This window comes from Fulmarus glacialis, unplaced genomic scaffold, assembly GCF_000690835.1.
Source record: "Fulmarus glacialis isolate BGI_N327 unplaced genomic scaffold, ASM69083v1 scaffold13385, whole genome shotgun sequence".
Classification (NCBI taxonomy): Eukaryota; Metazoa; Chordata; class Aves; order Procellariiformes; family Procellariidae; genus Fulmarus; species Fulmarus glacialis.
Window position 1 is genome coordinate 76,981 of NW_009215032.1, and position 23,740 is coordinate 100,720.

The following is a 23,740-nucleotide window of genomic DNA, read 5'->3' on the forward strand; positions in this document are numbered from 1 at the left end:
TTCCAAAGAAAGGAAATAATTTTTTTCTGTATGACTTTGTCTTTTACATATCTCTGTCCTTCATGCAATTTGCTATTTCTTCAGATCACCAATAAAGGGCAGCTGGCCAGCTATGAGTAAGAGGTGAAACTACACAGATATTGACTCCAGCATCTGGAAAACACAGAGACACACCACTGGCAGAATTCTAAGTAATTCCATTGTATGCTTTTATTCTTTTAAAAATAAAATGAAGAGTCTCACTTCTACAGATTAGTATTGCAAGACAGGTTACTAGTCAAGGTAGCATCTCTCAAATGTGTATGAGTCTGCATACCGTTTTATAAACCTCTCTGATTAAAATAAGCCCAGTCACTTCTTCCAGTGAAATATAATACTTCAAACATAATTATTATGCAGCTTTGTTACTTAAAAATCATTTATACAGAAAAATCCATACCTCACTGAATAAACTTCCATTCACATAAGAAATCCAGAGCTTCCAGAAGTTGGGCAGCTGACTTACAACAAGTTTTGTCAACTTTTCAACAAATACAACCTGCTGAGGAGCTTTGTATCGCCAAGCTAAAAGGGGGAAAGGGGATGGAAAAAGCAAAATTAAATAACTTTGAATTAATAATAGAAATGTACTACTAGCTTGCTACTGCTTTGTATTACACAAGTGACTATATAGTGTATATATAAAACCTTTCAGTTAGGAGTGGAAAAATTTAAAGCTCGGTCCATAGATGTGTACACACTTGACACACATGCAAGCTCTTTCTTCTTACAACGTGCCAGCACTATGACAGTATATAAAGAATAGGCCCCTTTGTAGGAGTATCTAACGCAATCCACCTAACAATCCATTCAGCCAGTCTTCTGTCTTCAAACCACTATAAAAGGTGAGGTAGCACAAAAGCAATCAAGGCATTAGAAGTTTCAAATGATGAGGTGGTGATGCTGAAGAAACAGGGCTGTTACGATATGCTAGTGATTAAGGCAAACAATGGGAACTAGATAATCTGCTTTATTTAAAGCTCAAAAAGTTTCCATTGTGGCCTGGGGCAAGTTGCCAACCTCTCATCTTCATTTCCATTTGTTTGGTAAAATCTTTATCTGAAAAACAGGGGAGATTCCAACATTTTTGTTAAAACTCAATAAACATATGACCAAGTATATATTGAGATTCTTGGATGAAGAACACAATCATGACATATAATACTGCGACATCTCTCACTTTACGAACGTACGTATACCTCTGGTACACCGCCTATTAAAACACATCAGGAAAATAGTTTACATTTTGGCAGCAAATAACTTTTCTCAGTTTCTTATCAAATGGGGCAAAGGGAGGAAGTTGGGGGGAAGGTAAAGAGAAAGCTGAAAAGGGGCAGAAGAAAGGTGCCAATTAATAGAGAAAACAAAAGAAACTTTGTGAAATACTTTTCTATAACCATCTGCCTTCTCCATTGAAACTTTCTTGATTATGATGTTTTAACAAAACAGGGTATACAGATAATATAACAGTGATAAGAGACTTGTATTTCAACTCAAGAATTAGAGTCCACTTTAGAATGTTGGGAAAAAGAAGTCACAGATTTTGAGAAAAAAGAAAACAAATCAAACAACATCATTTAAAGAGGTCCATGTTTGCTGGATTTTTTTGGTATAAACTCTAGTCTTTTATAAATGATAAAATTAAAAACATGATATTATCCTGCATAACTCTGTGGAAATGCAGAAAAATGTTGGGTGAAATTGCACTTTTTGTCTTTAATCTGTTAGGGAATATTGCCTACACAGAACAGGAATTCACGAGTTAAGCAAAAATAGCTGCCTAACAGCACATTAGGTAACTAGTACACTTCACCAGAGCCTCACTGTTTTATTGTGTTGGTAACCAGTCTTGAACCTCCTTGAAGTACAGCATGCTTTCAGCAGCATCCATTTGTTGAGGTGTAGGTAAATTACTGGTCCATTTCTTTAGTGGACGAATAAACATCTGCACTACCCAAAATGTTCTTGTTCCTCATGGCCAAAACGTTTAGGGATTCTGAATTAGTATTTGAAAATCCAAAAAATCACAATGGAAGCCCAAAATTTGGAGAGACTCTCTGACATAACAGAAGTGTAACTCTGCTAATAGTGATGCATCTGTTTAGGAGGCATGAAAACTTCATGAAAGTTCAACCAGCAAAGCTCATAGTGTGGATACAGATTAGATGTCTACATTTGCCAGCTTGGTTTATGATTGTCAGAAAACTGGTCTAGACCCAGTAGCAGAAAAACTCCTCTTACTAAAATAGGCTGTGACTATGCCAGGAAGCTGTGCCAACACTGCTATAGCAACAGATGCTCTGTAACACTAACAAACACCAAGTTTGACCAAAAGATTTCAGCTCCTTTAAGAAACCATCTCATCTTTGCCAAAAGCTCCAGCACCAACCCAAGGTTATAACCAGGGATGTCTGTTCCTAACTGTAAACACACTGCCAAGATTTACTTCGCGCACAAAATTATTTCCCATCTGGAAAGCATACTTCAGGCCTATTTCAGAGATTGCCTTAGTCCAGGGTCTGCAGACAGTAGATATTTATTAGCGGAAGCTACTGCACGAAAGGACATTCTGGCCATAAATTCAGGATATTTTGACTTTTTTGCTAAAGAAAGCTCCAATGTATATTAAAGCAGAAATCTTCTTTTATTCTATTTATTCTGTTATAATCTGTGCTATAACATCCTAAAGATGAAACTAGAGCTATCGTTTACATATCCTCATGAACATACGCTCAAGCAAGAGCTGAATGTTATTTGAATGCTGCAGTTTCAAATTCAAAATAATTTGTTCAAACAAACAATCTCATGGACAATCATTGTTGATCACACTGGGGGAAAAAAAAAACCCCACACCAAAGCACCAAAAAAACCCCAGAGATGCCATTCCTTAAATTTGCTAAAAAACAAAAGGATGCACAAGCAATCTGAAAATAGCACATTATGGCATAAATGGAATGGCAGCTCCTGCACAGGTATCATATGTGGTGGCAGCTCCTGCACAGGTATCATATGTGGTTGGTTTGCTTCGGCTCTCCACTCAGAGAAGAGAAAGGATGGTAGAGCTTTCAACTATTCCTAAGCATGCAGCGGGCACGTGCACCTAAGTACCAATGTACTCAACTCAGAGGCAACTCATTTAACTAGGGTCTTTGCAGTGGGTTGGGCTCCTAAGGTGTTATGATGCTTTGATCCTCCAGTTTTCCTTTGAATCTTGGTTTAAACTGCTGGCTACAGAATCTGCAAAGCTTGCTGAAGACGTATCTTTTCCAGTTTGTAAAAGGTTATGGATCCATAACTAAGACACTAAAAGCAAAGATAACCGATTAAATTGAAATTGCCTTCTGTAGATGCAATTATTTAAGCAGAGACACATGCAAAAGAATTCAGACAAGGAAAAAATAAACTGGATTTTGGATGTTGCTTGGTACATTAACTGTGGCATGTGTATTAGTGGATGGTATCCAACAACAACCAGCAATTTACTGTTTTGTTCTGTAACACTTCAACTTCATGCAAGGCTTTGGGCTAAGAAAGGACAATACCCTTATTACTAATGTAATTACTTGGCATACACGTGTATTTTGAAGAATCTGTGTAATTTGTATTTTGAAATACAAATATTCAACCTCAAACTGTGACACAATTTAATTGTCTTGCATGTGAAGATACACTGTGGCAGCACAAGAATGTACAATTCTCCTTATTCTTCATTCTATGTTCTTGAAAGATTCCGTTCATTCCTCTTCTTGCTCAAAAAAATCAGATGTTTATAGATGGTTTTTCAAGGAAGTCCACAAAATTGGGAGAAGAGCAACACCAAAGCAGACCAAAGCCAGAAAGTTCTTCATAAAAACCCACTTTCTGCAAAAAAGTACTTTGGTAAGAAATGACCTATCCTGTGAAAAACACATTTTCTGTCTCCTGTGATGTCACCATTGAAAGACTCCTGAGATGAAGTTATTTGGACAAGGGCATTGAAGACACTTATGACACACAAGGGCTTTTAGCTGGTTGTGGACACACTGCTCGAGCTTAGTCACACACTTTTGTTTCCCTTTCTGGGTTTACAGGATTAGAGAACAAGGACTGGATATGTGAAGTCACAGAAGGAGCAAATGCAAGCAGAGCCATCTTAGCAAACACACACAAAAGGTATAACAGCACCAAAAAGTGGTAGGCAGTAGGTGGTTATGTATGCCAAAAAAAAAAAAATTCTGGTTTTGTAGAAAAAAGACTCTTATTATTCTGACTACATTTTAAGAAGCAGATTTCAGTTATGAACTGCTCTTTGCTTGCAAAAAGCACAGAGGACCCCTTTAGTAAGCAATGGTAACACATTGAGAAGAAAGAAATTTATTTGGTAACAGATCAAAACAAACATACAGAATGTGAGTTTCTGTTCGGGTTTTTTGACTACACCACACACTGGACATAGGGAACTGCAGCTTTGTTTTTCCAAATAAAACAGATACCTACCATCGTCACGGCCAGACTGAAAGCTGCTGCCCCTTTTCAATGAAGCAGTTTGACTGAGATGGCCAATTGGTGATGGACGCATCTCACTGTCCAGGTCTAACATGGGGCTGTGGAGCAATGAGTTGCCTAGGGAGAGGGGAAAAAAAAAAGTTAGAATGATTTTGCATATCAATTGACATGAAACTGCATGCTGCATGTGGAATTCTAGTTTAATTCTGAAGTGACACAAGACAAAAGTTATCTAGCGAAAATGTTCTTAATCTTGCTTATTTAGACTGTTCTTCTACATCAACGCTATTCAATAACACCACTATTGACTCCTGTAGCAAAGCCAAAACCACAAGTACCATGTGGGAAATATCATTCTTTGGTCTGTATGTTTTTCTGTTTTTACTTTAATTAATGCCCTACAATTAGTTGCTTGGAAGCCATGGATAAATATGCATTTATGCCATTAGTGACATGGCATACACTTTTTTTCTGGTGTATGTCTAAATATTCTTTTCAACAGCAACAGTTTCTTGTGCCTCCAGCTGAAGCAGTTAAGGGCAGAGCGTTCAACCACTTCTTAGCTGTTTGACCTGTGCAGAGTTCAGGTAGAAAGAATCCATCCATCATGAAGCAGATGAACCAATGGCATTGTATGCTTGTGCACGTCTGTAAAACACCCCACACTTATACATATCCACAAACACACAAAATATTTCCCCGTTAACCAGTTACTGTTATTAAATAATTATTTTTTAATTTGGGTGCCTGTCCATATGTAGGTCACTATTAGCAAGTCCTAAACAATTATCTAATCTGATGGAGGTGGATACTTGGAGTCTAACGTATGTTTTGGAAAACAACCACATCATCATGAGCAGACCATGATGATTTTTTAATGTATTGTAACATTGCCAATATTTCTCTTAAAGTCTAAATTGCTGCTTTATGCATTTTACCATACAGACATATTTCCGTAAGTAACCATCAAAAATTATTTCAGCATTGGCCAACTGAGCTGTAACAGCTAAACGTAAATTAATCACAATTCATAGAATTATAAAACAGCCCAGGTTGGAAGGGACCTCGAAAGATCATCTGGTCCAACCTTTCATGGGAAAGGGAGCCTAGGTGAGATTATCCAGCACCCTGTCCAGTTGAGTCTTGAAAACCTCCAGCAATGGGGACTCTACCACGTCGCTGGGGAGGTTGTTCCAGAGATTGATTGTTCTCATAGTAAAAAAATTTTCTATTCTTATATCGAGATGAAACCTCTCCTGGTAATTCATGCTGAATTTTATAATGAGAACCTCAGTGTTTGAATTTATATCGCTTGATCTTTTCCATCGATACCTACATTCACTCAAAATAACAGGAAGGCCACACAGTAAGAGCACCAGCTGCAACACTGCAATACTCAGACTCAAGAGTAACACAAAGTAAAAAGGATCTGAAGAATTTATGCTGCTCTCAGACCAGTATGGCAGTAAAGCTATACCTACACACTTCACTTCAACAGCTGGGGCTTAAAGAGCAAGATTGAATATTGTGAAACTTAACACAAATTTCCAATAGGTGACAGTATTGGGTTTTAGCTCCTTTTGAAAAAAGTTCTTCCTCCCATCATTCTTTAACGGCTTTTAAAGAGATTTCCTGTGGCCTGTCATTGTGGCCTCACCAAGGCACTGTCATTATAGAGCTAACTGTCAGTTTCTTTATTCATCTTATCAGTGTTCACATTATAAAACACCTAAGTAAATAGATCCATTTGCTATGTAGTTCACAATCGTGAGAGACACACTGCATTAACTGACTTGGTGAACCCATCTGTGCTATCTTTAGCCTGTACTATGATTCTGTTGACTATTTAAATCCTACACCACTTATTAAAAACAATTAATCTTTATGACACCTTTAAAATCGATGAATTTTCAGCAATATGGACTCTGCTACAGTGATTTAAGTATATTATCCACTGTCACCATGAAGAAGTTCCTGAGTTTGAACAAGAATTTGGGGAAAGGCTTTTCCTTGTGAATGAACTAAAAATACAGAATAATAAGGAAAAAACCTAAAGCTATCAGAAGCTTTTAAAGTAGGTATGTATGCTGCAAGTGCAAATAGTTAATTATGGACTCACACTATGCAACTGCCCCTGTGACAGAGATCTGTGTAAGGTCACACATCTTCTCCATCTACGATTTAAACACCTATGGCTTCTAAAACATATCTTGATTATTACAAATTTACAACATTAACTTCTGTGAAAACATTCCAGCAAGCCCGCAGAATGAAGTAAAAACAAAAAAAATTTCTTCCTCTCCAGATTAAAAAAAGCAAGCATTCGGTATCTTAGAGAGATTCTACCCACAATAAAAAGAAAATTGTATAGAAGACCCGGAGAAATTTTAAGTGCCTCACATAGTTCTTGGGCTTCCACAAGAATCTGACTCAGATTCTACATATCTGCATTTTATTTGGGTGAAAAACACCAAATGTACGCCAAGGACAAATCAGAATTGTCAGAGGCATTGCTAATTAAAACATGGACTAAAAAAAACCAAAACAAAAAACCCAAAAGTGCAGCAATGCTATCTTCACAGAAACTACAATTAGAAAAAGCCATAATACACCAAAACTTCCCTCTTTGATGTCCTCACATAGAATTTAGGCTCTCACCCTTCAAACACCTTGTTAATATGAGGAATTTCTTGTAAACAGACGGTTTCTAAAAATGACGGTGCCAATTAAACCTCAGAATTAAGAAAAACAGACACACTTACTGAAACATCTTAATGTGAATTAGTTCAATTAAAACCATTTGCCTGAGGTAGCTGAAAACCTGAAAATTCTGTATTGCTGCTGATACACTAACCCCACGCCGCCCAAATGGTTTATATATTCACCAGTAACAGAAAGCATGTAAAGAATACTCTCTTGTTCCACCAGAAAAACCACATCATCAGTTTGCAGCCGTACCAGGAAAAGAAAGTTTAACATGAACTAATTTCTTAATTGGTTGTCTAGCATTACAAGCAAGTATAACACAGCAGCAGGGAACTACAACAGCACATATACCCTCAGGACTAATAAACATCTGGACTACATTAGCAAAGCTGATCTTGCTTTCACCCGACCAGAAGATAGCGCTTGAAGACTGCACACCAATGCATAAATCTTGTAAAAAAGTGAGAGTTAACTTACAAACAATTTTTCTCCCATCTCAACTCGTTCTCTCTCTGGAGACAGCAGCTTAAATTTAGCTGCATAATGTAATACAATGAATTAATATTTGTATGGACTGTAGACAATAATATTTATAAACCTAAATAAACTACCCAAATAATAATTTACTGCCTATTCATTTCTCAATTTGTGTATTATTTCTACATTCCTAGATCCTGAATATAGGACAGCAACAATCCAAAGTTTGAAGAAATTAACTTTTTACAGTGCTAACAGGTTTTAAGATGTTGTATAAACACCATGAACACCACATTCCTGGCAGATCTTTTTTTTTTTCCCAATATACTGCATCTTTGAAGTTACAGATGTATTTTTTTCCAAAATACAGCATCTACATGGAGCATATCTGTCAGTGACTCCAGTGCCAAGTGTATATTTAACCAAGGAAACACAGGAAAAATAAATGTACTACATTCTCTTCTTCTACCAGTCATGACAAACCAGAATTATAATTAAAGCCTTATTACATTTACAACTGTAAAATCATGAGAAGATCAAATAAGAAGTTTAAGGATCTTAACACTGCTTTACATTTTTTTTTAAAAAGGATTTCCCTGGGTTTCAACTTTTTGTGCACAGATATGTCAAAGGTATGTAGAAAGAAATAAAAACATTTAGATACTGTGTGAAATATAAATAGTTCAACGGTTTTGTTCAGACCTCTTCTGTTCTAGTGCAGTAAGATCTCACCAAAATAAGGATCTGAAAAAAAAAAAGCACGCAATGCTTTTTGAGGTCATTTAATTTGTGCTTTCACTTTCTGTACATCAAAAATCACCTGTGCTGACCCCTAACTGCAGGTTTTCTCCAAGTTTATCAGTATTGCAATTGCCACAGGGTACTTATGTGCCTACAGTACCTATGGCTCACGTACATACCTTGATCCCATTTTTTGAGATGTTACTTGCAAGCAGCATGTTGCAGCCTCAGTGAAAAAGACGACTAACAAAGTTTGCCTAAAATAGATTTTTCCGTGATCTGCAAACCAGTCAACTATTTAAATCTTTAAAAGCAGCTTTACTTTCTTATTTCAAAACTATTATCAAATTGAGTGTAAAAATTGTTCTGGAATAACCACCGCTCCACAACTCTGCTTGTTTTTTTTCCCGTGGCAGTCTGACAGACAGAGGTTTCTCATGGGAGTCACACATCTCTCGCCTCCCTTCTGTAACCCAGCCTCAGCCACTCTGCAATTGTGCCAGCCCAATGCATCACTTGTGTGACATTCAGTTAAAGCTTTTTACAAAAGCTACTGGTTGATCAGGGGATAATACAGTGCCAGTACTTTTTGCAGTGACAAAGAAAATTGTTAACAAGTGACCAACCTCAGGCCAAGTAGTTTTTTAGTGCGATTTGCCATGGTAAGTCAAACACCAGTCATTACACAGACTACGTGTATATATACAGCATGTATAGGAGCAAGATTAAATAAAAAAAAAAAAAGACCCTGCAGATGTGCAACCAGGTGAATGCAGTTACTGTATTCTTTCATCCGTTATGTATCTTACAGTGAATTTTCTCACAGGCTACAATAGCAAGGGAAGGCTGATCTATAGCCTCCGGACTCTCTGAAGGGCAGCAGACTTCCTTACCACCCTTAAATACCTTTGAACATTTTTTCCTGTGCACAGCGGGCCCTTGTCCTGTGCTACAGCCTGACCACCCACTGTTGCTTGTTGACCAAACACACAGTGCCTGGAGCCCACACCAACATAACCAGGATAAGATTCCTTTCAAGGACACCGCATTGAGAATTTCAATTTGTCCAGGCAAGAAGTTAGGCAAGCAGGAGAAATTACTGGAAAATTAACCTGCTCAACAGATGAATGACTGCATTTTATTCTTTTTATTGAGTACCTTTTCTTTCTAATCTCACATTTATTAGGAATCTGACAAGAAGAAAATGGGTTGTATTTCTAGCAAAGAGATGAGCGCGGAAGATTAAAATTGCTACACCTTATGGAAAAAAATGTTTTTGGAACACATTTAAAAAAGAATGCCTTTTTAAATCTTAAGGCTAATCTTCATTATACTAAATATATTTATAACGAAACTATTTTTCAGTTTACCACAAAAAGGGTAATTGGGCCTATTATTTCTAGTGGTGTTCTAAGTATTTCACAGCCTAAGGGTAAGCCTTATTGCCAGTCCTGCAGGCCAAAAAAATACTGAAGCAAGAGCCAAACACTTCAAGTTCAGCACATAAATAAAAATGACGTCGTTTTACTAGCACTAGCTCCAGTGGACATTAAGATCTTCAGCAACTTTGAAAACAACCCACTTTTACTTAATTGCCCGAATAAAGACTTAAAAGATTAGACCAGACACAAGGTAAAATTCTGGCCGCAGAGGAGTTTCACTTTAACTTCAATAGTACTAATCTTTTCAATTTTGATTTTAAACTACCTGTGCTGCCTTTTAATCACTATATTTACTGTCTATATAATACTTTAAATTATATTTAAAAGTATTATATAAAATAAGAATGCCCCCTGCACTTCTGAACTGATCAGATTCTACCAAAAATTCTAAGTAACAGCAAAGTTACAGATACAGGTGGTAAAAGAGGAAAACAAATCCAGTGTCAAATTTTGTACTGATTAATTTTTATTCTTCTTTTTTTTTTTTTTAATTAATAACCCATTAAGGGTTTGCTTGACATCTGCTGTCAAAAGGGTATTTCTGCTATGGACAGGGGATGTGGTTTAGACATGAAATGGCTCCCAGCTGCAAGAAGTCTTCTTCCAGATGTACAGTAAGCAAAGGCAATGGAAGAGAACCAGCTGCTAGGATAACAAATTGAAAAGGCCCTTTTGACACAAGCCTTGCCGGCCTGTCTGATCTAACAAAGATGGATCATTCATTGCAAGGTGAATAGAATCTCAGTGTGGCACAGAAGAAAGAGCAACATGGTCGAAGCATCCATCTCTCTCCTTCATAGTATGTACAGCTGCTGTTACTCTGGCACAGAAAAATCCTGCATAGTTTTTTACAATATCTGGAGAGAAGTATCATACTCTGAGTGCTACAAAACTTGTATTTTTTTCCAGCAATAAGAACTACAACAGAAATCACAATGACTGAATTAGTATACTCCAGTTTTGAGAACCGCCTTCATGTCGGGAACTATAATAGGTCATATATCATATACTTTGCAACCCAAAGTGCAGCAGAAGGATCACACTACAACTGTGTTAGTGTTGCCATTTACAGTTTTAGTTTCTAAAGGGTATTAACAGATAGCTTATTTGCAATAATGTTACATAACATCTCAGAAAGACGTGTTAAGAAATGAAGACTTTTTCAGTCAGTTTGACGATAACTGGATTAGAGTCCCTACCCATTTTAGCTCAAAGGATTGTGAAACCTACTAAGCCACTATTAAAGTCTAAGCAAATAACCATTGGCCACATAGAAAACAGTCTTAACCTCCATAGTTTCTTTCCCTGACACTCATGTTAAGAATCCCATTGCTGAACTCATTTTGGCTATCTGCCCAGTGCCCCAGGCAAATTTTAAACGAAACCTCATTTATTTACATTTATTTTCATGTCATTTTCGTCATGATATCCCCCATGTTTCCTGTAGTCCAACAAGTCTGGGAAGCATAAACCATAGTGAAAAACTACAATTATGCCCTAATAATAGGGGAATTACCAAGTAAAGTTAAAAATTACAAATATATAAAATCTTAATTGAAGGAAACCATTTACTATCCAGGTACGATTTGTAGAAGTCTGGGGACTTTCAAACCTGGAAAATTCAAAGCTCAGAAGCAGCAATTCAGACTTTAGCCAATACAAGGCATAAAATACCAGCACAATTCAGTTTATCATTCAACTATATCTTGCTAGAGATTTAAGAAATATCGTTTTGAGTGAGCGTAGTGTTCTTCCATGTTAAGCTTTATATTCATAGCCTTCAAAAATGCTCTTTTCCCTGTCTATTCAGTCTCATGCATCTCCCTCTCTCTAACATATCTACACACTAAGTAACAGCAGGAAACTGGCTTTACCTACTTCAGGTCCTTCCAGTGGGCAGCAATAGTGGGATGCGATCAGATTTATAAAAGGAATCCATCGATGCTTCAGGAAATAACTTCATAACCATAAAAAAAAGGTTTCAAAAACAATAAAAGAGTACAACTGCCTATTCCATTAGTAAGGCAGATAAAAATTAAATAGAAAACATAAAAAGTTAATAAATCCGTATATTTACAAGCATTATTACATCAGCAGAGCTAGAGCTCCAACCAGTTGCACATGGGTCCTGTATCTACAGCTGCACCTTTAATGGAAGAATCTGACCATCAGAGAAGCAGGAGAATGGCTTAATGTACGGGCATGAGCACGGGAGCTTTATGATGACCGGGCATCCCTCTACTGCCTCATGCTTCCACTATGACTTTGCCTATGCTGTTTTGTCTCTTTGTCCTGGCTGCTCATACTTCAGAGTACTTCAGAGCAGGAGAAATTTTGATTTGCTGTCATATATGCATATTCACTCACTCCTTAAAACATGTGGGCTTGGATTCCAACAGTTTCTCATCATATGAACACCATCTGCCAGCATTTTTTTTACCTCACAAATGAGGAAGGTCTGCTATGGCCAAACAGAGCAAGAGATAGTTAGGCTAAAGGCAATGATGGGTGAGTAACAACAGCCATATCTGAGCCTGTAATGAAACATTAATCTACATAATTCAAGACTAATCAGCAAAACAACAGGGTTGTTTAGACTGAGGGGAAACAGTACATTAATGCACATATAGAGATCATTTCTCAAGGGAAATACACTCCAAAATGTTGCTGTAAAGCACTTCAAACACAGGACTTGAGAAAATTCCCCATCCTACTTGTACCTGTTGAAATAAATGCAACCAACTAGTTAATGATCAGATTACTGCATCTTTAATTGTCTATTAAAATCAAAGGAAACATCCAATTGAATAATTTGCTGTTGATAGTTGTCAGCCTTTAAGCCATACTGCCAAATTATCTGAGAAAGCTCAGCACAGCTTGATATACCTTTTAGTTTTTGGAAATAACATTAACACAAGGTGGATTAACTGAAAACAGACAGTATTTGAAATACATAGTACTTCTGCTAACCCCTTAAACAAATTCCTGGAGGGAACTCAAAGACCATTACAGTCCTGTAAACTTGCCACAGTTTCTTCTTTCAGGCTGCATCAGAGATTGTACTATGCTATGACACTTTACAGTTCTAGGACACGCTTACAATTGCACAGTATTTCTACAAAATGGAGTTAATCTCTAGTAATATCCAAGCAGAGAGGCTTTTTTTTTTTTTTAAACTTTTCATATGATAGTACTACTGAGAGTGAAGGATTCACACTTAGATCAAAACCATATACTTAGATATAAAACCAAAACAAACATGTATTTAAATACATCTCTAATACACAATTTTCTGATAGCACCTTCAACCACCTCAGCATGTATATTAGCTCACTCCACTCTTCAACTATGCTTAGGAGAGCCTTGAAATTACAGTTATTAACAAGACAGCAATCATAAGACAAAGATAAAGAACCTACAGAGGATGTAGAAAAGTAGATTTACTTCCTGTCAATATTGGGGATTTGTCCTGACTGTCATTACTAGTGGCCTGGATGAGATGATATGTCACTAAATATCTTAAAGAAGATAGAAGATGCTATCTCTATTTAAGAAAATGAAATTATTTAAGTTGTAATGACTAAAGAGTCAGCCTCCTAGTAGTGTGGAGGCAACTGGAACAATTTTGTCCCACGGAGTACACTGTTGGATTGTCACGCCAGTGACTGAATTTGGAGTAAGTTCTCCTTAGAATTCACTTAGGTTTGGTTTTTAGCTTGTTTAGCAAATAGTTGCAATGTTAACCTTCCTTCCTGAATACATCATGGCCAGCAAATAAATTCTTTGAGAATATTTACTGTTTGATAAACAGCTACAAAAATCCTGTCCTGAATGTCTAATAGAGTTTTCAAAAAAGACTTTTCCAGATAAGAAAAGCAAAGGCTTTCGTCTAATTCCAAGTCCATTTCAGGTAGAAAAATTCATGTGTAACAACTCAGGGCACAGCTCTGCTTTGAAAGCTAATAAAATAGCAGCAAAATGCTTTGGCACAAACTCAGTTGAAAGTTGAAAAATTGTGCAAAAATGCAAAAATAGATACAATCTGCTTCTGAGGTTTAAGTTTACTATGCTGAAAAGTTTTGACTCGGTGAGTTTGAACCCACAGATTCACAGTCAGCAGAACTAAGCTAAGAATAGCTAGAAATTGTTGGTATGTTCAAGGTGGAACTGTAATCCCTGTCTGCTTATTCCAGCATACACAATATGAAGACTACCATCTGCTAGAAGCAATGTCTATTATCCCTGTTGAAAAGAGAAACCTAGAAAAAGCTTTAATGCCCTTTTCATTAGCATATCAGCCTTATGATCCACCTCTTCCTCCAAATGTTTGATATACAAAAGAATCTTTTTCGGAAGCATGTTTTAAGTGGAGGACTTCAATGTTTGAAAATTTATTACTATTTTCTCTTAAAAATAGCCTGTGAATTTATGAACATATAAACCACATTTCTAACTTGTTTAAGTTGATTAGATTCCTCAAAGTCTTGCATAACCAATTTGATATCTATGAGTAAAAACCCACACTTTTCCTGTTTGAAAAGCATCCATCTATTGAAGTAGATTAAAATACATTCCATGTCTCTGATCACAATCAGCATTGTTCTACTTGGCAGTTAAAACCAATTCTTCTGAGTTTTCTTTTTTCCTTCTCCCGTCTGGTGTATGCCAAAATTAAAGATCTATGGAGAGGAAAAATCACGTTTAGCAACCTTCCTTTGTCCTACTAGATACTAAGTGAGAAATTCCATCAACTAGGATCAATTGTTGAGTATTTTACAATTGGTACAAAAACTACATCAGTAAGGACCACATAAAAGGCTGGAAGAAAATGATTGAAATTCGATGAGCTCTTTAATAAGAGTGATAATATATTAGCATTTGTTTCATACATGCACTAAATATTAACTATTCATACATGCATTTACTGGGCATTCAAGTTATTTAAATTCCCTCTTCTGTGAGCCAAACAAAGCTGCTAACATAATAGCTACTTTGATATTAAGGCTGAGATAAGCAGATTTGTTGCAAGAGAAACACCAAACAGGTTGAGATTTTCAAGACAAGTCTAGGAATTTAGACACATTTTCCGTCCACTTACTGGAGCCTGCATATCAAAATTATACAGACTAATAAAACAAAAAAGTCTCGAGCACTTCATACCTTCAGGCCCCTATTTTTCTTGCTAAGAAGCTGAGAGATGGCTATATAACATTTTGCAAGTGAGAGGAGAAAAAGCAAGCTTAGAATTGTTACCCATGGCCGTTTTTACAGGTGAGTTTTGCTCCTGATAGCTGTTATGTTGCAGGGGGGGTGGTGGTGGTGGTGGTGGTGTCTCAGGGTTTTGATGAGGAGGGAAGATGGGGAGGTTTTGGAAATGTTCTGAATTTTGACCAAGAGGCCAAGAAACCAACCTGGTTGGTCCCACAGCACTTCACACCGTGTTGTGGAACAAAGATGGTCTGTGCACACTTTAAGCTAAAACTTACTGACATCACTGTCGTATGTGGTGCGATGTGATGTGAACTCTATACCTGATGTCGTAACCTCTGCTAAAGAGAGTTTAAGCCTCCTGCAGTAATTTTACAGCACATTCCTGCAGCAGCTCCAACTCAGTAAAATTTTTGTGGTTTCTCGGAATAGAACACCTTATTTGGTTTGGGATACACATGCACTAACACTAAACATGGGAACTACCTATAAGCCAAGAGAGGCCAGATTCCAATATGCCTACTCATTTCAGAAATAGCAGCAAACTCAGTAAGACTTCTTGAGAAACAAGGCACTACTTGTCATTCTCTAATTTGAAAATCCAGTTTTCAGATTTTACTACCAGAAATGCCAAGCCAATAGCCTCCCACCTATCCCCTTTTGAAAATACGCTAATGTGATGGATCATGTTAACTGGTAGCTGAGTTGCTGCCACACCTGAAAGCAATACCTGTACGTTTCTTTGAGGACCAACACTGGCAGAGACAAAGACAGACTACAACTAAGTATTCATATTGGTCTTAATATAACATTGTCTAAATACCCTGTTTGTCCAACTCACAGGTCTGTGCCCAAACAGTGTAATCTGAATTTTGAAACTGCACACGAACAAAGAACAAGAGAACACTGTATTATCATTCACTACATATCAAGAAACTACATGTTATTCCTCTATGCCGCAATGCCCTGTACATCCATACATTAACGGCGTATCTTGTGACAAAGAAATCTAACTGGCAGATTCAGACAACAATCCAAACTTCGTGTGACCTCAAAGAAGTATTTTGAGAGGACAGTAAACTTAAGATAAATGATTGAAATTTAATGCTTTTCCCATGTAAAGGGCTTAAAAGTTATAAGTTAAACAAAAAGAAAACTCCAACTGCTGTTTTGTTTTTATAATAGAATAAAGAAAAAAATACAAGTCAGTATTCAAGCTATCAAAATTGATGGGGGAAAAAACCCAAATATCATTTGTACACTAAAACTTGTCAAATAAAAGGCAATGCCAAATTCCTAAATGTCAAATATATATATATATATATAAAACAAAAATATATCCTTGCCTTGCCTTTTTGTTCTTTAACATAGCTCTCCTTACAGTTGTGCATGAGCTGCAGAATCCACTGATGTTGAGCACCAATGCACTGCCAAGCTGGGTCCCCAGGCGCATGAAGATCAGAAAGATATCTGTAAAACCCAGTCCAAAAATCACAGCTCTGATTTGACACACTGAAGGCCTCATTAAAACAGACCAAAGATGTACTGAGAAACACTTTTTTTTTTAAACATAATTGTAAAAATTCAAGCATATTTGTTAAGATACACTCATACCCAATGCAAACACAAGCTTTGCATTCTCCCTTCCTCATTTAGTGAAGCAAAATTCCATCAAAAAAACTTGTAGAAATAAACAAAAATATATATATTTAATATCACATTAATATGTATTTTCAGTTGTGCCTCTAGTAAAGTACTTGGGAAACCAAGCTCTTTATCTGCAAAAGTTGCAGTTTAGTACTTCATGTTTCACTTGGAATCAGTGATGACATCTCAAGCACATAAAATATGGTATTTTTCTTCCCACTTTATATGTCCTGATTGTATCATCATGTAACCTTAACAAGTAAGTACAGAAGGCATTAATTTTTGGCAGCTCATTAATTTTAGCACACACATGCACAAACAAATGTAAACCAAGCTCCTGTTTTTTTTGGTTTTGTTTTTTTTTTGGGGGGGTTTTTTTTTGGAGGGAAGGGAGGATTGTGGGGTTTTTTTTGCGCATTAGGGTGTGCACACACAGTCTGTAAAAAAACCAACAAGAGTGGGGGGCAGAGAATGACAAGGACTGAGGCTTCTAATACGCGGAAGCAAAACACCCTCTGTCTTTAGGGAGAGAGGAGTATTAGAAGCCAGCTGTTGTGATTTCAAAGAGAACACAGAAGTAATATAGTGTATCATATGGCGTTCAACAGTACTTTCAAAAGAATATTTTCAAAAAGCAGTAGCTGCTCTACTATTTAATGTGCTCCATTACATTCTGCATTAATGAGACTCAGGACAGATTAAAAAATTCAAGATGCTCAAGGTGAAGTATACCAATTTATTCTCTTAAGCAGTGCAGGGAATGTTTAACTCCTCCACAAAAGCTGTATTACTACAATAATACCTAATGTTAATTAGGACTGCATTGCAAAATTTTGTCATCTTTGAGAACTCCCTGCAGTAATTGAACAAAAAATAAACTGTCAAAGTAGGATTGGTTGGATGGAGGAGAACATTATACAACCAACTCTTTTGAGAGGGTGACGTTTATAAATTATGAGCTCAAGTCCTTCGTCAGTGTTAAGGAGGACTTTAGTCTTTGCTTAGACACAAAATAAAAAAAAAAATTACCACTGGTCTTGGAAAAAATACATCTTCTTGGCTGTTAAGGGATATGGTAAACTGTTTCTGAACAGTATAAAATAATTATCAGTGTAAATACCATAATAAAATGAAAAGAAAATATGAATTTAAACCTAATTATAAAGAGAAACATTGAATATCTGAGGGGGAAAACCACAGTATTTCAGTTCTTGCTCAGCCTTAGACATTGGAGACATACAAAACGCACATATCAAGGAAGAAAAACCTCATAAAAATAGCAGGGTTTATGCAAATAATTTTCCAATTAGGATTTTATTAACTTCCTCTTAGCTGAAGTGCTCTGACAAAAGCTTTCTTCACACCTTGCCTCCAGAAAATTTACACTAGTATAACCACATTAGCATATCTAGAGTAGTGAAACTAATTCAATCGCTTTGTATGCTGGGATTCTGTTAATTCATTAGAACTAAATTATTCCACATTTGTCCACTCCCTGCTCTCCTTCGTTATACTGTTCTACACGTGGAATACATTTGGTAGTTACATTAACCCAGTCTGCTTTAACGTAGATTCAATATTTCAAGGTAAGGGTCTAGAGAAAAACTAAAAAAACCACCAAAATCAAAAAAACCCAAACAAACAAAAAACCAAACAAAAACCCCACCCCAGAATCAAACACATACACAACTCTGATTCTTCCAAAGAATCCTTAGAAGAAGTCATAAGACTTGGCTTAGATAAAGAAGCTGCTCTTTAAGATTTTCAAGACTGACATAGAAAGGAAACAGTAATGCCTTCTTCAGAGACACAAAACGCTTATTATTCACCTTAAAACACAATTCCAATAAATAGACAATATTTATATAGCACCTAGAAGAACGAGAAGCACTCTACATAAATGTGCACTGGTCATTGTGTACATTGTGTCCACTCATAAACTAACATAACGTAAAGGGACCTAAGATACCAATACTGCACTTTGTCCTGTGCGACTGGGCCTGGTGAGCATACAAAACATCGAAGACCTCACGCAGGTAGCAGAACGTTAAGAATGCTTCTCACTCAGCACATTTGGTTTACATCTTTTAAGATAACTGAAAAAAGCACTGAGAATGTCAAGCCACAATAGGACCCCTAGTAACATCCAAAGTTAAGTAAAGCCATCAAATGTTCCAGAGCACTCTAAAGTTTGGCTCCAAGGACTGTAAAGAAGGTTAAGGTCTACCAGTAGAAGAAGGTCCAACCAACTCATGTCAGTATGCCTACAACAGACTTCGACATCAGCTTTGTGAATGACAGAAAATCTACGAATTTCAATGAAAACTGGGGAACTGGTTCATGTTCATGAAATATAAAGGAACTACGTTATTTAGACTGAGTAGTAAAAGAGCCAAAACCAAATTTAAACAACAGTCTGGATTAAAACCTCCCTATTATCTGACTCAGGATGATTCCATTTCAACACCAAGTCAAACTGAAGTGTAAGACAAATTAAAGGGAATCTATTTTGAGATCTGCAACCTGTGAATGATCATTTCAGACATAGCTTGCAATATGATGGTTTAGAGGAAGCAACAGAATCTAAACATGCCTTAAAGATTTTTAAAAATTAAATTCAGTCTCAATTATCCTTCATTAAATTGTTCTCATTCAAGAACTGTTTTTCAACCATTCAATAAACAATCAAGTACCAATCCAGTGCCATTATTTATATAATCATAAAATCTCAAAATACTCTACTTAGAGCTTTAAAATTAGTATTTAAACCATAGTAAAAATAGTCACTACCCTATTTAGGAAACAGATTTACATACACATCTAACACCATATGTCTGATGAAGACACTAGCCAAATGATTACCTTATATAACGTTTCTGATCATGCAATGTTGACGGAGTTTCAAGCAGCTTATCCAACAGAAGTTCTCTTAAAGCTTCAATTCTGGTTTCAACTTCAGCATAATCTAGGAGTAGGGAGAGGAAATAAATCCAGTGTGTGCCTTCAGCAGTGGTATGAACTGAAAATTATGTTATTTTTCTAGGGCACCAGACACTTCTGGAATTAATGTGGAAATCAATATAACTCTTTTTATAACAAGCCACATCTGAAAATTTTGTATACGACAGTGCTACAGAAACAGAAAATTGGACTTTGAAGTCTTTCCAACAACATGCCAGTGAGAGATATCTAAAGTCTCATTTTAATTACTATAACCTTATTTTATGTCCACTAATATCAAGCTTTAATAAATAAATAAAATTGGTTGTGATTTCATGTTTTGTAGTATATACCTCACCCAGAAAACTTGCCAGAAATACTGCTTAGAGTAATTGATTCCTATAAATCTATAATTTTTATGGATTAAAATCCGTATAAAACCCACATAAAGCTCTTTAGACTACTATGTGCTTTTTAGCCTTTAAGTTAAAAAAAAAAAAAAAAGCAGCAAATAACAGAACCCATATCTTACATTTTTTGAATACTTGAACCTCTGTCTTTCCAAAGAGTGACTTGGCTTTTTCGTAGTCATTAATAACCACATCATAATCGCCCTTAAAAAAAAACCAAGAACATAAACAAGGAACATTTATATTTGTCAAGAAAAAGGTAACAGACTCATTTCAGCAAACAGAAAAGTATTTTTAAAGGATTATACCTTCTGGATATTTCTTTCAATATTCAAGGGAAGGTTGAAAAGAAATTTAAAACGCTGAAGAACATTAAGTGCGTTTCTCGTTGAATCAGCTTTGTCCTTGCGACCCAGCACTTCTTGGAATAAGGTATCTGCTGTGTTACTGGCTCCTATTTTAAAAAGGATGAAAATAAGAAAAAGTAGAGTAAGTAATCAGTTCAAATGACATACAGATTTTCCTCATTTTAATGAGTCATTCAAGTTTTTTTTTGGAGCAAATGAGTTTTGCTCTACTAAGTATTGCTCAGTTTTTATACTTTTTTGTTCAACTGTATTAACATTTTATAACTGATGAAATACTATTTCACAGTGAACCACTTCACATTTTAATGTGGTAAGACCCCTGTGCAATTAAAAACAATCAGTCTTTCCTATTTCAAATGCTTAACTTTGCTGCAGATATTTTATAGTTTGCGTTGGCTCCAGATCTACATTTTACAACTAAATTATGCATCTCAGGATATGGAAAAAGTAATAGAAAGTTTTCTTTTTAGAAAAGTATAATTTCATTATGTAAATTAATGTCATAGCTTTAAGAATTATCACCGGGTTTTGCAAGCAATTTTTTTGTGTTTTCAAATTAAACCTTAAAAATTATTAACAATATTTGATATTTAAGTGAGTCACTTACAAGTACCAATGATTAAGTCAAAGACAATGGCGTGACTGAAAAAAGTCTAACTAGCTGGTCACTGTAACAGAATGAATACAAATTGTCTTCACATTGCATTAAAAGTCTTACTGGTTTCATTGCATACAGGATCAAGCCTTGGTCAACAATTTCATGCAATTAAGTTTCTATATTATCTATGACTATTCTTCAATAAATACATTAAATATAGCCTTAAAACCTTTTCTATCCAGACTAAAAAGCATTCTATTTTGTAATAAGGATAATTTCCTAACACAGAATAATAGAATTTCATTTATAGTAGAGAAGATTTATATCGTATGCGAATATTTGCATTTTTCAACTCGTGACTTATTTTTAATTAACCAAAAAAAAAAGGGGAACTGTTTTAGCCTTTTTGATCTCGCGTGTAGAAGTTTCTACATTATCTGGTCTAGTGACTATACTTTAAGCAAAGATGAAAAAAATTACATCAGTCTCGCTGGGTGGCTTGCATGCTATTTTCTCTAGTCAACACTGTGGGTGGCCTGCTCATGTTAAAAGTAGTCTTTGTAAAATAATTGTTATATCTAAATAATGTTTAAACTTTGTTGAAATTTTGAAGCCTTGCTGTAAAAAAAGTTTTGTCAGGATAGCTATTTCTACTGCATACTATTTAGCATAGAATACTTTAATCCATTAAGGAGAAACACACAACGCAAACAGCTAGCTGGACATTTAAATACAGACCACTGATAAAGTACGATTTTTCTCTTAAGGTTATAATAAATACTTGTTTTGTAAATCCTTCCAGTAAGTAACAATGGTTTTGTTTGAATTCATATTTCTTGTCCATTCTTTTAACAGCCAAGAAGAAATGTACTATATCTGGGAATTAAAGTTATATTCACAAAGCATTTTTTTTAATTCAGTACAAATGTTTTTAAAAGGTAATTGACAACTGCAGGAATAGCACAGTGACTTCCAGCTTTAGTTTATATGCCTTCATCTCTTTATGAATTAATTTGCTGTAGAAATCCTCAATTCAAGTAAATGATTTTACTTTTTTCTATGAGCACTTTTTTTTTTTACATAGAAATTAAAATATATCAAATTAGTTATTAGTGTCTTAATGAAAATCAATACTTCATGCAAAACAGGTCTGTCTTTGTAGACTTAAAAAATATTGTAACATTTCTTCCTTCCTCACCCCTCCAAATCCTTTCTACATTAACAATCTTTATCTCTCGATTACTTGAATAATCTAAACCTAAATAATAAAGTCCATGGACAAACATTCCGGTCCTATATTGACTATGTTTTCAAAATAGATGATTCATCTACTGTGCGCAAATTTTTTTTACTTCAAAATAAAGCTCTAGTTATCCAATAGTTGTCTTTCACAGAGCCTGACAAAAACACCACATAATGGAATTTGATTGACCTCTTTTAAGATACAATTCTTCATGAAATTCATTATAGCACACCATATGTTTTTATAAATATATATTTAATACCTTGTTTAGCAATTAGATTTAGCAATTTAGCAAAACCTCCAAACATTTGTAATTTCACCTATAACACCAGATTGTGCTTCTACTACCCCATGCCATTTCAATCCAATAATTTGGCACACTTAACATACATTCAGATGCTGTGGAAAACATCCTTATTCTTAGGAGTTTGTAATCAAGCTCACAACACCAATTGTCTCTCAAAATATGCACCTACAGTCCATAAAATGTAAAATTCGACTAAAGATTTGAAGTCATTTTTGAAAGCAGGCCCTATTACTCATGATTATGGAAGCTTTTCAATGGTCAGACAAGAAACAAAGCTTTGATCCTAAACTACTTTGCATAATATTATTTACTCTTTTTAAATCCTTGTATTCCTACTTCCCTGCCTCCCACCCATCATGACTTGCAAAGTATCGGGAAGAAAAGCAGCCAACTCTTCTCACAGCAGAGCCAAATTTAAGACCACTCTGAAGGGCCTGGCACAAGTTCCTCTACAGATCCAGCTTGAAAAAGACAGTCTGCATTATTTGCATACAGATTTCAGCCACCATTTATCCAATGAAACAGCGATTATATATTATAGGTAGATTTGTCTCTTATTAGTGTGTGTAGGAAAATGTCACAGACCTAAATTTTTGCTTTTTTATTTAAAATCTGTCACACAATTTGGCAAAGGGGAAGTGCTCTCCAAAGGATCTGTGCTCGGTGCATGACATGGCATAAATACAAAGCACAGAGCATTGACGACTGCACTGGCAAATTTCAGCAAATGCTTTTTTCTCCTACCCTATATGTATCAAATATTCTGCACACATAGACACACACTATAGTCTTTATGTAGTGTATGTGAAGTTTTTTTATGGGCTTTTTTGGTTGGGTTTTTTTGGTGAATTTTGGTTTTGGGGGTTTTTTTGCATTCCGGGCAACAAGATGAGGGAAGAACAATGTTCAAACTACACCTTTATCGTGAGCATTAATGAATCTCTACTGAAAGACGCTAGAGCTGTTCACAAAATCCTCTGCTTTCTTTGTGCTCCCCACACAATCACACAGTCACTGCTTTCTTCATACAAGAGAAGAAAAACAGTGAACTTCCATGTCACTTTCTTGATTTCATAAAACACACTCAGACTTTCCAACACTGAGTCAGCTATCTGCATGTCATTCCTGC

At 35.8% G+C, this 23,740-nt stretch overlaps 1 protein-coding gene across 1 annotated transcript in view; it reads right to left on the reverse strand.

The window, feature by feature from the left end:
- The window catches only part of EXOC2 (exocyst complex component 2), a 116,587-nt gene that overhangs the window by 59,215 nt on the left and 33,632 nt on the right, over window positions 1–23,740 (reverse strand). Inside the window, exons 7-12 of the mRNA XM_009578810.1 lie at window positions 20,404–20,549; window positions 20,218–20,299; window positions 19,608–19,710; window positions 16,450–16,568; window positions 4,516–4,641; window positions 440–564 (exon numbers count right to left, since the gene is read on the reverse strand). Of these exons, the coding sequence (XP_009577105.1) occupies window positions 440–564; window positions 4,516–4,641; window positions 16,450–16,568; window positions 19,608–19,710; window positions 20,218–20,299; window positions 20,404–20,549 (701 nt within the window). The remainder of the gene's footprint in view (window positions 1–439; window positions 565–4,515; window positions 4,642–16,449; window positions 16,569–19,607; window positions 19,711–20,217; window positions 20,300–20,403; window positions 20,550–23,740) is intronic.